The 15,976-nt window shown below is 35.1% G+C and overlaps 1 protein-coding gene across 1 annotated transcript in view; it reads left to right on the plus strand.

Annotated features, from left to right (window-relative positions):
* The window catches only part of vash2 (vasohibin 2), a 35,945-nt gene that overhangs the window by 17,070 nt on the left and 2,899 nt on the right, over positions 1–15,976 (plus strand). Inside the window, exons 5-6 of the mRNA XM_073816465.1 lie at positions 2,062–2,443; positions 5,289–5,413. Coding sequence (XP_073672566.1) covers positions 2,062–2,443; positions 5,289–5,413 — 507 coding nt within the window. The remainder of the gene's footprint in view (positions 1–2,061; positions 2,444–5,288; positions 5,414–15,976) is intronic.

Consider the following 15,976-nt stretch of genomic DNA (forward strand, 5'->3'; position numbering starts at 1 on the left):
TTCCATGAAAAAGTCGTTGCCACATTACTAGAGAGTTATAGGTGGTTACTAGGGTGTTGCCATGCAGCTTCTAAGGCTTTAAAATGGATTTAGTACGCCATGTGGATGCTAGCGAGTTCTGTGTAGTTGTTAGGTCATTTCTAGGGTGTTCTTGTTGGTGCTTTTCCATGCAAAAGTTGTTGCTACATTACTTGAGGGTTATATGTGGTTACTAAGGTGTTGCCATGAAGTTTCTAAAGCAGGGCTGCTCAACCCTGTTCCTGGAGATCTACCTACCAGCAGATTTTTGTTCCAGCCCTGCTCCAACACAGCTGTCTGTAATTATCAGGTGCTTCTTAAGAGATTAATTAGCTGGTTCAGGTGTGTTTGTTTAGGGTTGGAGCTGAACTTTGTAGGATAGTAGATCTCCAGAAAACAGGGTTGGGCACCCCTGTTCTAAAGCATTCAGAGTATTCTTTAGTGTGTTGTTATGTGGTTGCTAGGTCATTGCTTGGGTGTACTTGTTGGTGTATTTCTATGCTAAAGTCATTGCCACATTGCTAGAATGATATAGGCGGTTACTAGGGTGTTGCCATGCAGCTTCTAAGGCATTTAAAGTTGGTTTCGTGTGTTATGTGGTTGTTAGGGAGTTCTGTTCTATGCAAAAGTCATTGCAACATTACTAGAGTGATATAGGTGGTTACTATGGTGTTGCTATGCAGCTTTTAAGGGTGGTTTTAATGCATTATGTGGTTGCTAGGAAGCTGTGTGTGGTTGCTATGTCATTGCGAGGGTGTTCTTGTTGGTGTTTTTCCATGTAAAAGTCGTTGCCACATTACTAGAGTGTTATAGGTGGTTACTAGGGAGTTGCCATGCAGCTTCCAGGGCATTCAAAATGAGTTTAGTGCGTTATGTGGTTTCTAGCGAGATATGTGTTTGCTAGGTCATTGCTAGTGTGTTCTTTTTTTGTACTTTTCCATGCAAATATCATTGCCACATTACTAGAGTGTTATAGGTGGTTACTAGGGTGTTGCCATGTAGCTTCTAAGGCATTCAGAGTGAGGTTAGTGTGTTATGTGTTTGCTAACAAGTTCTGTGTGGTTGCTAGGTCATTGCTAGGGTGCTGTTGTTGTTGGTGCTTTTCTATGCAAAAGTTGTTGCCACATTACTAGAGTGTTATAGGTGGTTACTAGGGTGTTTCCATGCAGCTTCTAAGGCATTCAAGTGCGTTATGTGGTTGCTAGGCCATTGTTAGGGTGTTGTTGTTGGTACTTTTCCATGCAAAAATCATTGCCACATTACTAGAGTGTTATAGTTGGTTGCTAGGGTGTTGCCATGCTGCTTCTAAAGCATTCAAGGTAGGTTTAGTGCGTTATGTGGTTTCTAGCATGTTCTGTGTGGTTGCTAGGTCATTGCTAGGGTGTTCTTGTTAGCAGTATCCATGCAAAAGTAATTTCCACAATGCTAGAATGGTATGGATGGTTGCTAGGGTGTTGCTATGCAGCTTCTAAGTCCCATAAGGTGGAAGTTCTGGGAGGTTTCTAGGTCAGTGCTTGGGTGGTTTTGTTGATGCTTTGTCATATAATTCATTTATGTAGTACAAATTGTTTCAATTTCCAAAAATGAGGTAGGAAGAACAACTTACTGTAGATTCTGTTTATTTTAAGAGAGTACAATTAAACAATTAAACTTTTATTTAGACTGTCAGTTCTAAGAATGTACTGAAAATGTTAGCTGGTTGTTAAGAGCAGCTTCTTATTGACCTGAAGTAAGTCATTAGCTGATTGATTTCAGGGAGTGAGACAAACTAAACTTACTGAAAGCTCAAAGACAGTTCGAAATTGAAAAAAATCAATAGTACACACCAAGTTAAAAACCTTGGGGAGGATTTGGTATTTTTCATTAAACACTTTGATATCCTCCTGAATTTTAACACAGATAAAAATCTATTTGACATTTGATTATCACTTCATTATAGAGCAGCTGCTATTTTTTGACTTGTAAATTATTCTGATCTCACCCAATCTGTTATGAATAAACCATCAATGAATGTTAGCAAAATCCTTGACCCTATGCTGACAGCTACCTAACCAACGGTCTGACCTCTGTGGAACGGTTCCCCATCAGCTTTAAGACCCAGTTCTCTGGCCACCACTTCCATCATGTGGTTCTGGGCGTTTACTGTAACGGCCGATATGGCACTCTGGGTATGAGTCGACGTGCTGACCTTATGGACAGATCTTTGAGTTTCCGTACGCTCAGTGAATTGGTATTCGACTTTGAGGACTCGTACCGCCGCTACCAGCACTCCATGAAGAAGATCAAAATCGGCCTGTACGTGCCCCACAATCCACACGTTTTCCAACCTATTGAGTGGAACTATCTGGTGATCAACGCCTGCAAGCAGGGCCGTGAAGACATGCGCAAAGAGCTGGAGAAGCACGGCCGTGACATGAGGATGAAGGTGAGTTTATAGATTTCTAAGAAACAGTGGTGTATTTAGTGTCATTGATATAATATGGTATTTTGTTAATATTTTGAATTAGATTTTTTAATATTTTTGGTTTAATTCTTATTTTTGTTGTTTTATTTCTATATATAGTTTTTATTAAAAGGGTTAAATCACCCAAAAATAAATTCTGTATTAGTTTCTCACCCTCATGTCGTCCCAAATTCGTAAGAACTTCGTTAATCTTAATTATATATTTATATATCACATTATTGGTAAATTATAAATATGTTATTGATATTTTCTATTTATGTTTAGATTTTAGCCAGAATGACATATGTTAGAATTTGGAACTGAGATCTAATTTCTCTCTCAAAAACTAAGCTAGTTCAGTGGGAACCAAATAAGGTCAGACTTCCTATGGGATCACACATTTTTTTTAAAGTATTTTAAAGTAAACATTTATGTTTTTCCCTGGTTCAGTAATGACTGAACCAGCTTAAGGTGAATCATTATCTGTCCTTGGCTGTTTATAAAGAGCTGCTAGCTTGAAATCATTTGTATGACTGTAACATGGGACATGTTTATCATCTAGACAGTAAAAAGTAGGTCATGTGCTCCCAGTTTCTCAGATGCAGCCTTGACTTGTTTGGATGACCGAAGTCAGCTGTGACATAGTTTCCATGAACCACATGAGCAGACAGTGGAAATGTGCTTTGGATGTTTAAAAGTGATGTATGCGTCTTTTTATGGATGTTGAGGAATTTGGGACTCACTCTTTTCTATACGTTGCATTTATGATCTTACTGTGATTCATTCATGCATGTTTCATTTTTAAATTGAAAAAAATGCTTTGTAATCAAAATGTCATAACTATAATATTTATTTGTATTTTTACAAATATATTATTTATATTTATTTACAGTTGAAAGTTTGCATACACCTTGCAGAATCTGCAAAATGTTAATTATTTTAGCAAAATAAGAGGGATCATACAAAATGAATGTTATTTTTTTTTATTTAGTACTGATCTGAATAAGATATTTCACATAAAAGACATTTACATATAGTCCAAAAGAGAAAATATTAAACTGTTCCTCAGAAAAATCATTCAGGTCCCACAAATTCTTTGGGTTTTCAGCATTCTTGTGTATTTGAACCCTTTCCAACAATGACTGTACTATTTTGAGATCCATCTTTTCACACTGAGGGGCTCATATGCAACTATTACCGAACATTCAAACGCTCAGTGATGCTTCAGAAGGAAACACAATGCATTTAGAGCCAGGGGTGTAAACTTTTGTACAGAATGTGAACATATTATTTTCATTTAGTACTGGCCTTCAGAAGCTACGGAAGAAACATGTTTTCCAGAAGACAAAATAAGTTTTTCTTTTTTATAAATTCAAAAAGTTTTTACCCCGGCTCTTAATGCATTGTGTTTCCTTCTGGAGCATCAGTGAGAGTTTGAAACTTCTGTAATAGTTGCATATGAGTCCCTCAGTTGTCCTCAGTGTGAAAAGATGGATCTCAAAATCATACAGTCATTGTTGGAAAGGATTCAAATACACAAAAATGCTGAAAACCAAAGAATTTGTGGGACCTGAAGGATTTTTCTGAAGAACAGCAGGCAGTTTAACTGTTCAGGACAAACAAGGGACTCATAAACAACTATCACTAAACAGAATCTTTAGGTAACAACAGAGTATTAAGAATCAACTTTTGAACAGGGTAATTTTTATAAATTCAACTATTATTTTCACTATTTAATGTGAAATATCTTATTTAGGTCAGTACTAAATAAAAAATAACATGCATTTTGTATGATCTCTCTTATTTTGGTAAAATAATTAACATTTTGCAGATTCTGCAAGGTGTATGTAAACTTTTAACCTCAACCGTATATAGAAAGAATTCCATTCCAGTAAGTGAAAAATTGCATTCTAGATCTTTTTTTATGGATACTGAGGTATTTGAGACTCTTTTCAAAACCTACATATTTTTGCAACTTTTATATTTTGGCTATATGAATGTATGTATTATTATATTCTGTTCAGTCTTCTGTTCAGTTCTCAAGTCTACTGTTCCTATCAAAATTCAATGTGCATTTTCTGGAACAAAGACTTTTTGACTAAACTAGTCATCCTTAAAGTCAATGACATTACAAATATATGAGGAATGAGTTTGCAGAAATAAAATCAAAATTTATTATCGCAGTCCATCTTGAAGGAGTTTCTTGATGTACTGAACACCCAACATCTGGCATCATCAGCATGGAGGCTATAAAGTCATTCATAATGAACCTCATTCTAAAAATCAACTTTTAACGACTGAGAACGTGGCAATGTCAAGTTGCCTCTCATCACTTGTGCATCTCATTTGGGGAAAACACAATATAGTTTGGAAAATCTGTTGTCTAATGAAGTTAATGAACATCATCAAGTTAATGAACACAATGTGGAGCTTTTCATCACACCAGCTTTATTTGTGCTGCACTCGCTAATGAGAAAACACAGTTAGAGCAATTCAGTGTTTGCACCCTGTGGTGTGAAAAAGTTCAATCCCCTTTAATAAACTGATTGTAGATCTGTCGTGCTTCAGCACCGGATCCCTGTCGGGTTGTTGATAGGGAGTATTTCTCAACTGTGACTTTCTCTTCTTGCCTTTTTCCACCTGGAAGATTTCAAGCCTTTTTTCATTCTACTTGCCTTGAAATCTTTTTAAAAATTTCATCCCCAAACTGAAGATAAAATGATCTTTATTACCTCATCGCTAGATATACATAAGTGGCTTCACTGTGTGTGCGCTTATGGATGGATAATAATGAAAATATATGAAACATATGAATGTTTTATTGTAGATACTCAAGTCATCCAGTGCTCAGTCTCCAATCAAGGAACGAACCCGTGGCAAGTCTTTATCACCACGCCGCCGATCAGGCAGCAGTCCCCAAAGACGCCAACACATCCACAGAAGAGACAAATCGTAAGTAATGGACACTTTGATGTTGAGGAAACTCAGTTCTGAGAAATAAGCAGTGGAAAATATCCACTTGTGTGTAAGTCACTTGGTAGAGAAGTTTCTGTCAAGAAAATCTGTACAAATGCAGTCTTAAGCTGATAGTGGTTTATCGGCAGTGACACTTCATGACTTGCATCAGGCCACGGAAGCTTAGAAAGTAATTACTTGGGTTGCATTTATTTAATGTTTACATATTTTTAGTTAGGGCTGGGCGATTAATCGAAAAGTAATCGAAATCGACATTCAGAACCTATAATCGATATAATTTTTCCAGGTCAATTATTTCAATTACTTTCCCTTTAAAAACATTACTGCGTGTGGAGTCAGGTGACCCCGCTCCGTTACGTTACGTTATTCCTCCGACATGTCGATGGAGAGTTTAAGCAGTATTTATACAGTAAAAAGTATTTACAGGATATACAAGAGTAATTTTATTTAGAAGAGATACTGCTTATTTTCTACTTTTAATATTTATTATTATTTTATAAATAATTTATTTTGTTTCCAAAAGTGCAAGTTATTTATTTTCACTAATTTAAGAAAAATGTGACTTTTCGTTTTAAGCAATGTGTGCTTTAATTTCAGTTGTTCAACACTGATGTTCAATAAATAATCATAGATTATTTCTACTATATAATCATAGTAGATGGTGTGTGCACCCTTCATTCAAAAATCTCTCACTTGTAATATTTGAGCATATTTACTGTACGAAACTTGTCAGTGAACTATGAGGGCAAAAAAAATAAATATTATTTAAATATAATTAAATATAATTTTATTAATGAATAAAATAATCGTTCATTAATCGTAATCGGGTTAAAATGTTCAATTAATCGAGATTTTGATTTTAGGCCAAATCACCCAGCCCTATTTTTAGTGATCTTCATATTTTGGGTGATAATACTCTTGGAATGTAATTAGACCGTTTTTATTAAAAATCCTTTGAAAATGAGCCATTCAAGGAGCATTTACAGTGACAGTGATTAAATCACCAAGATGCTGTACTGCTAAATTTATTTGAAAAAATTATATATGTATGTTATACAGTTGAAGTCTAAAGTTTACATACACCCTGCAGAATTTGCAAAATGTTAATTATTTTACCAAAATAAGAGGGATCATACAAAATGCATGTTATTTTTTTTATTTAGTACTGCGCCGCATGAGATATTTCACATGAAAGATGTTTACATATAGTCAACAAGAGAGAATAATAGTTGAATTTAAAAAAATGACCCCGTTCAAAAGTTTACATACGCTTGATTCTTAAATACTTTGTTGTTACCTGAATGATCCACAGCTGTAGGTTTTATTTTTTTTTGTTCAGTGATAGTTGTTCATGAGTCCTTTGTTTGTCTTGAAAAGTTTAACTGCCTGCTGTTATCCAAAAAAATCCTTCAGGTCCCACAAATTCTTTGGTTTTTAATTTATAAACCCTTTCCAACAATGACTGTATGATTTTGAGATCCATTTTTTTTTTTTCACACTGAGGACAATTGAGGGACAACTACTACAAAAGTGCTCCAGATGGAAAAATGATGCATTAAGAGCCGGGGGTGAAAACTTTTGATACAAAATGAATATGTGTACATTTTTCTTATTTTGCCTAAATATTATATATTTTTTTTATTTAGTACTGCCCTTCAGAAGCTACATAAGATACTTGCGTGTTTCCCATTAGGCAAAATAAGTTACATTTACACTAATCTTCAATTCCAAAAGTTTTCTCCCCTGACTCTTAATGCATTGTGTTTCCTTCTGGAGCATCTGTTCTGGTCACACAAAAATAAAAATTCTGTCATTTATTACTCACAGTCATGTCGATCCAAACCTATAAGACCTTTGTTCATCTTCAGAACACAAATTAGGATATTTTTGATAAAATCTAAGAGCTTTCTGACCCTGGATAGACAGCAATGCAACTACCATGTTCAAGGCCCAGAAAAGTAGTAAGAAAATAATATGTGACATCAGTGTTCAACCATAATTTTATGAAGCTATGACTGAGAATACTTTTTGTGTGCAAAGAAAACAAAAACAACAACTTTATTCAGTAATTTCTTCTCTTCCTGAATGAGTCGTTGTACTATCATGAACATGCATTGACTGACGCAGAAGAGAAGAAACAGAAGAGCTGAATAAAGTCATTATTTTCTTTGCGCACAAAAAGTATTCTTGTAGCTTCATACAATTTAGGTTGAACCACTGATGTAACATGGTCTATTTTAACTATGTCCTTACTACCTTTATGGGCCTTGAATGTGTCAGTTATGTTGCTGTCTATGCAGGGTCAGAAAGTTTTTGGATTTAATCAAAAATATCTCAATTTGTGTTCAGTTGAACAAAGGTCTTACGGGTTTGGAAGAACATAAGGAGTAATTAATGAAAGAATTTTCATTTTTAGCTGAACAATACTTTTAATATTAGATACTTGGGCATTTTATGAGCTAAAAATCATAAAACCGAGGGACATTTTTTAAATTCACACACTGCTCCTATCTATTTTTAGCTGCAAATGCAAGTGAAATGCTCACACTGTTAAGCCCTGTTGTCGAGCGGTCACTTAGGTACTGAACACTGATAAAGACATGCTTTGTCTCCTCATGTTTCATGTCCATGCAGTGGCTTTAACCCAGCGCATTTTCATTAGAGCTTTGATGGTGACACTGTAAAGCAGGTGCTGGTAATCCGTTGATTGATCTCCTCTAGAGCACACGGTTGGCCGCTTCTCGTGTTACCCAAGCACAACCCTGTTCCTCTCGTCCAGGCGGTTAACTTATGGATTCAACGTTTCTATAGCAGCGGAGCACAAGTGCTAGCGGAGAAGCTATTTTACTGTGCTGAGTGGAGCAGAAAGTCCCTTTTAGCACTGCTGATCACTTTACAAGTGAGACTTCGGGCCGCTTTTGTTTGCGGTGTTGAGGAAACAAGATTCCTTTCTTTTTAGTGCCGCCTCTGGGAAATATAGCCAGTGCACTGTATCTACTAGGAACAGAGTCATAAAAAGTGACAAAGTGATAGATGGCAAAGCTTCCTCTCTGGAAGTAGCGGTTGTTTTAGAAAGACATACACACAAAGAATGTTAAAAAAAGACCTAGAGCAGGGAGTTAGGGCTAGTTAGTTAAGCAAAATGGCATTTTAAACACTTGCAGCTGATGTGACACTCTTCCACTCTTCGTCTGTACAGGCTGGCCTCGGGCAGTACTCTGGGCTGGCATTCGTTCTAATAGGATGTGAATTCAATGCAACAGCTGTGGTGGATGCAGGCTTCACTGACAAGTCACGCTGAAATAAAACCAATGAATAATCCTTCTGCATGAACATACAGTGATAATCAGAAGGTCCTGTTATGTTGTAGCATTTCAGAGCTCAGTGTCTGATGATGTAACTAAATCCACTGATGCAATGGATCATGTTAAAGCTGGTGTGCTTTAGTTTGGATGTGTGTTTGTCAATGCTCAATTTTAACTGGCAAAATACATACAGTCGTGAATTTCACAAAGGAGCTAAAATTTCCCCATAAAGAATTTGCAGTGGGTTCAAGTTGGTTGTGCGTTGACCGAAAGCTGCTTGGTTTGAAAGTGACTTCTGTGTGAGCAGTGGTTCATACTTTACTATTGACAGTTGACTTGACTTTGGACTGGAAAATTTCATGAAATTCCCACCCTTTTGTTGTAAAGCTACTGACTTAACTACATTTTTAGTAGCGTCTCTTCTATATATATTTCAGACTTCTCAGTGTTACTTACGAGCAGTGTTGTAATGTAATTAAATTAAGTTATTAAAAGTAGTTTCTGGTAATTAAAATAAAGATTAATTAAAATTAGATAAATATTAAATGAAAAAGCCTAAAATCGTAAAAAAAAGTTTAGTTTTAGAAGTTTAAGCTGAAGTACTAAAATTACTACGGCTGTTGTGATCCTCAACTTTATTTTGCTCATGTTGAGTAACCGAGAAAATACCGAAAGTGTCGATTTCCACGGACGAGAATTCACACAAACTGTTATCATTTACATGCGTGAAGCATCTCAAACTCCATCTCTACATATTTTTGTGAGTTTGTGTTTACTGTAACGTTCATCTGGGAATGCAGCGTGCGCCATTTTATCAGATTTGTAAAGTAAATCATTTATAACCGAACACAGGAGAATACAAAATTTTTAGAAATTGAGACGTATACATCATCTGAAAACTGAAGAAATAAGCTTTCTATTGATAGATTTGTTTGGATAGGACAATATTTAGCCAAGATACAGCTATTTGAAAATCTGAAATCTGAGGGTGCAAAAAAAAAATCTAAATATTGAGAAAACCACCTTCAAAGTTGTCCAAATGAAGTTCTTAGCAATGCATATTACTAATCACAAAAGTTTTGATATATTTATGGTAGGAAATTTGACCCATACAGTGTATTCTGGCAATTGCTACAAATGTATCCGTGCCACTTTGGTCCAGGGTCTCAAATGTCACTTAGTCAATATTAAACAAGTATTAGATCGCGCAGTAAAGCGTAAAAACAATCGTCAGGCCGTATGTCTATTTTTATTGCCTCAAACAAATTAATTATAATTAATCGATTAATCATCAGAATAATCAGCAGATTACTCGATTTACCTAAATAATCTTATTGACAGCCCTAAAAATTACAAAAAATGAAAATAAAATGTAAGTACAACTATATAGAAACATAACGAATCGTTCACTAACGATTTATTTTGGTAATCGAGTAATCTGACGATTATTCTGACGATTAATTGAGTAATCGGATAATTATAATTAGTTTTGTGATGATTAAAAACGTACCTAAGCGAACAATAGCTTTTAAAATGACTTAAAATACATATATAATAGTAATGAGATAATAAAAACCAATTTAGATATTAAATATCATATGATTTTACTAAACAAAACTGCCTGCAGAGGGCGCCAGTGGCCTGACAAATTGTGTTTACACTTTACTGCCAGTGTTGTTTTTGACAACCATCTTAGATTTAGTCTTAGTCTTAGTCTTTTGGACTAAAATGCTTCTTAGTTTTAGTCAAATTTTAGTCACTTCTATATGTGATAGTTTTAGTCCAATTTTAGTCGACGAAAAGTCAGAAAGGTTTTAGTCTAGTTTTAGTCGACGAAAAGTCAAAAAGGTTTTAGTCTAGTTTTAGTCAAAAAAAAAAAGGGAAAAAAGTAGTCTTTTAACAAATTAATGTAGGTCAGTAAGTATTTTGCTATTGGGTAGTGTCACTTATAAGTTCTGAAAATAGCAGATCTATAGTTCAACACAATGTGAGCTTCCGGATCGACTATTTTCACCAATAATTACAATAATGAAGGAATGTTTTAGAACATAAAAGACAAACAAGGATGGAATGCTAAAACGGCTTGCCATACTAGTATAGCAAAGAGTATTTAATGCTAAAACGACTTGCCATAGCATCAGATACTTTTTAAGTTTTAATTGGCATGCACAATAAGCGGAAATGTCATGCATTTTAAACGTCTGATGGACCACCCACTAACATTTTCGTCTATTCTCGTCTCGTCAACGAAAACTCACACGTCTCGTCATGTTTTAGTCATCAACGAGCCATTTTTATCTCGTCGTCTCGTTATCGTCATGAAAAAAAGTGGCGTCAACGAAATGATTTCGTCATCGTCATTGTTGACGAAAACAACACTGTTTACTGCGTGATCTAATCCTTGTTTAATACTGACTAAACAACATTTCATTCAAATGTCCATGTAATCTTTAATATTTGTCCATTTCTTTACGACAGAAATGCTACAGCCACTGTCATTTCTTAAATATATGGACATCAAAATCCAACTTTTATTTAGAAATCATGATGAACAGTTAGCACACTGAGAAAGAAATGGATTAATTCTCCTGTTCACATTTATTTATTTAGCTGAATCGGAGTGTTTGTGAATTCACAATAGCATTATGCTTTATTATGATTTTTTTCACAGGTTTAATATATCGTGCAGCCTTGGAAAATGGTCTAATAATGTGTTTCATGGATTCTTGTCCATGGAATTCACCACTTCTGGCTCTTCTGCTCTCAAACACTTGCATTTGAGCGAGTGAACCACTTATGGTAATGCACTCTATTTATTATAGTGTTAGAGGAGGGCCATGCTTAGTGGCGTCATTGAAGTAAGTGAATATGAAGTAAGAAATGAAGTAAGATACTGAAAAACACAGCAAGCACCATCACAACCGTCAAAGACGCTCATATAGAGTATGTTTGTGTTCAGCGATTTAAAAATACCACAGTAATGTCCCCTATGTGTGTTTAAGCTTGAGCCGTTGTGTTTCGTTTAATTACATGTTGTACTGTAGTGCTGCTTTTGACAAGTCTTAAAAAAACTCTTGATTGTTGTGTCTCTCAATGCTGTAATTATTTCATCAAACTAATGCACCTCTAAGATGATAGGATGAACCGCAACAAAGCATGAAACGATACCAAAGTTTAGACTTCAAATCTGTAGACCTCCTGCTTCCCGTTCAGAGCTATTTTTGCTGTTCCATAGCACCTTCCTGTCACATGGTCTGAGATGTTAATTACTGAGCCCCACACATACACTAGAGTGCCAGGCAGGCAGCTGCCGAAACACACCACCCATTTAACATCAGCATCACCCTCAATTACACTGAAGAACTGCACAGCACACGTATCTCTTGGCATATGAGTTTGTTAATTCACTTACAGAGGAAGGAATTATGAAGTTACGAAATGAAGTCACGCTGAATCTGCTCTCCGACCCCCTGCAGTTCTGCAGTTGATGATTATAAGGTTTTGCCACTGTCAGAAAATCCCCTGCAAACATGCAGCATGTGACCATCCCTGAAGCTCCCAAAAGGAAACATCTTATACAAATACTACACCTCCTATACAAATACATCTCTTAAAGGGACAGCTCTTTCAAAAATAAATATTCTGTCATTATTTACTCACCCTCTGGCTGTTTCAAACTTACTGTATATGCTGTGTATTGTGTTTTACTGGATACACAATGAGGCTTACATGAAGAGTCTTCATGTAATTCTTCTAAATGTAACTTCCATTACAAGTAACGCAGATTACTTTTCCAAGTAACTAGTAAAGTAATGGATTACTTTCAAATTTAAAAGAAAATATCTGAGTTACTTTCACAAAAAAGTAACGCAAGTTACTTTGTTTTCCCATTTATTCACTAACACCTCTCCTACCTCAATAAGTTACTTTTTTACGGAATAACGCAATATCGTAATGGATTACTTTTAAAAGTAACTTTTCCTAATACAATAATAACTTTATGGAGCTCTTTTCATGTAACTAGTGACCACAACTGTCGAAAAATCCCAAAAGGAGAAATCCAGGCGAACAAAAGAAACAAAATTATCTTAAAAGGAGTCAAAATATCTTATATAAGTTAACCATATACGTTTAAACCATATATGTTTGTGTGAGGAACAAACCAAAATTGCCCAAAAACTTTTTAATTGTGTAAAACTTCTGCTTTCATATTTTTGTGTAGATCTGTGTTTTATGGTGGAAATAACAGTTATAACAAAGCCATTATTAATATACAGAGACATGAGACTACATATTGCCAGAAATAATCAGTAACTAATGACAGAATTTACCGTTTGTGTAAACTGTTTCTTTAAAGGAAGAGCACTTAAAATTTGGTGTATTTTTCACTCAGAAATTGCTATTAAATTTAACAATTACAGAAAAATGGCAAGTAACACACTGAATTAAAAAATGACTTTTTAAAGTAGAAAGACTGAAATAGCATTTAATTGTTAAATGTACTCCTGTGATCTGTTTTATTTACAGTTTGAAAAGTCTTTTTTTACAGTGTATCAGCAAATAATTCCGTATTGCGACATATTTCAGAGTAAAGCGGATTTTAGAAAAAGTGAAAAATGTAAGGTACAAACCTGGTTCTCTCCAATGTTAGTTTAGTAGATGGGGACAGATCTGAATGTAAGCTTGCAGTCAATTGTAAGGAGAAGGGAATATAAGTGGACTGAAAGGGATAGTTTACCTAAAAATAAAAATTCTGTCATTAATTACTCACCTTCATGTCGTTCCAAACCCATAAAACCTTCATTCGTCTTTAGAACACAAATTAAGATATTTTTGATGAAATTCTGAGAGCTTTCTGACCCAGTATAGACAGCAATGCAACTGATGTGTTCAAGGCCTAGAAATGTAGTAGGGATTTTTGTTATCAAAGTTATTTTTGTTTTCTTTGCGCAAAAAATATCTTAATTTGTTCTGAAGGTGAACAAAGGTCTTACAGGTATAGAATGTGTAATTAATGACAGAATTTTCATTTTTGGGTGAACTAACCCTTGAATTAAGTCCTGCATGTGTCACCAGAGAATAAAATTTCACTAGAAGATATAGTTATGATGTTTTAATTAACAATTACAAGGTCAAAAAGTTGTAATAAGATCTATAACACACATTTACCAAATAGATCTCTAAAGCTCTAAAGTCCTATTCTCTGCTGTTTCTCTTAGCATTTTTGTCTGCCTATCAATAAAGACCTGGAACACCCAGAAGATAAAATGAAAATATGCATCTGATTGTCTCCAGACTTTCCACATCAAATCTGTTGAGTGAGCAGGGGCAATTCCACAGGGGAAATGAAATTTAGCTCTGGTACAACAAATCTGCTCCTGCCCTTTTCCTGAGCCTCCTCCTTGTCAAAGTGCATTATCTCCACCCTGAGCTATTTCTAACACACAGGATGTTTGCTTGTCTACAGGCTCACCCCCACCTCTTCTGTCTCCTCCTTTCAGTCGTCCTCAGATACCCACATGAAATGCACACAAATGCTTTCAGTGCCCACTTTGTACATATTGTACCCACACAGTGTTTGGAGTTTACAGAACATGACAACCTTCCTAAATTTTGTTCTTCAACTGTCAAAAAGGTAGTGCACTGAAAAAAATTGACTTGATTCTAGTATTAGCCTAACCAGACTGATGATTAAAAAATATATACAGTCAAGCCCAAAATTATTCACACCCCTGGCAAATTCTGACTTAAAGTTACTTTTTTTCAACCAGCAAGTTTTTTTTCTTTTTTGACCGGAAATGACACAGGCTTCTCCCAAAAGATAATAAGATGATGTACAAGAGGCATCATTGTGGAAAAAAAAATATTACTCCTCTTTTATTTACATTTGCACATAAAGTGGCATGTCCAAAATTATTCATACCCTTTGCAAACTGTCACAGTCTATGGGAAAATCCAAAGTTCTATACCATTCCAAATAGTCCCTAATTACCCTGATACAGCTGTTTTAATCAACTCAGCAGGTGAAAAACAGAAGCTCTCTGCTGTTGTATATTTCAAATTATAATTATTTTGTCAATTAAGCCTTGGTGAGCATATAGGATACTTCGTTCAAGAACATTATGTCAGTTATTTGCATTAGGGTTGAGTTATAATAGTGTGTTGTTTGTTTTTAATAATTATAACGGGTGTTCTTGTGGTTGTGGTTTCCTGCAATGACAAATCTATTTACATTTATTTTGTAACACTAACGATTGCTTGAGAAACTTTTATTCTTAGTCATTTATGAAGGAAGGAATTCTAAAAGGCAGAGCTGGAGCAGAGAGGACTTGCCTTGGCACTGCTGTGCGATTGATCGCCTGGTGTCGAAGCACCTGCTTCAAATAGCCAACATCAGTCAAAAGAACATGCAGGCCTATTGATTTTCTTCACAAGAGTAGTAGCATAAGAGTGAATGGTGGAAGGGGGAAATGTGATAGACCTTTGAAGGCAACAACAGTTACGGTGGTGCTGGAGGTCTGTGATGGAGCACTTTGTTCTTCAGCAGCTCTGTGTGTTCTCAGCAGGATTGAAAGTGGAGGTTGAACATGAATGTGATTTATCTCAGGAAATAAACCTGTGGGATTCAAACTAGTGATAGAGTTATACAGCGGTTACTTCTTTTGTTTATCTAACAGCATTTGAAATATTTAGTATTTGTATCAGTTCACTTCTCTGTGGTGTTAACTAGACAGCTATAATAAAAGAAATTAGCTGACTGTATATTGTCTAAAATGTACGCTACCAAAAGTTTTTGAACAGTAAAAGTTTTTAATGTTTTTTTTTTTTTTTGAAGAAGTCTCTTCTGCTCACCAAGCCTGCATTTATTTAATCCAAAGTACAGCAGTAAAATTTTAAAATGTTTTTACTATTTAAAATAACTGTTTTATATTTGAATATATTTTAAAATGTAATTTATTCCTGTGATTTCAAAGCTGAATTTTTAGCATCATTACTCAAGTCTTCAGTGTCACATGATCATTCAAAACAAAAACATTATTATTATGTTGAAAACAGCTGAGTAGAATTTTTTCAGTTTGCTTTGATGAAAAGAATGTTCAAAAGAACAGCATTTATCTGAAATGGAGATCTTTTGTAACATTATTAATGTCTTCATCATCACTTTTTATCAACTTAAGGCATCCTTGCTAAATAAAGGTATTAATTTCTATAATTGTATTTCCCCCCCAAAAAA

The sequence above is a fragment of the Garra rufa genome, chromosome 13, assembly GCF_049309525.1.
Source record: "Garra rufa chromosome 13, GarRuf1.0, whole genome shotgun sequence".
NCBI lineage: Eukaryota > Metazoa > Chordata > Actinopteri > Cypriniformes > Cyprinidae > Garra > Garra rufa.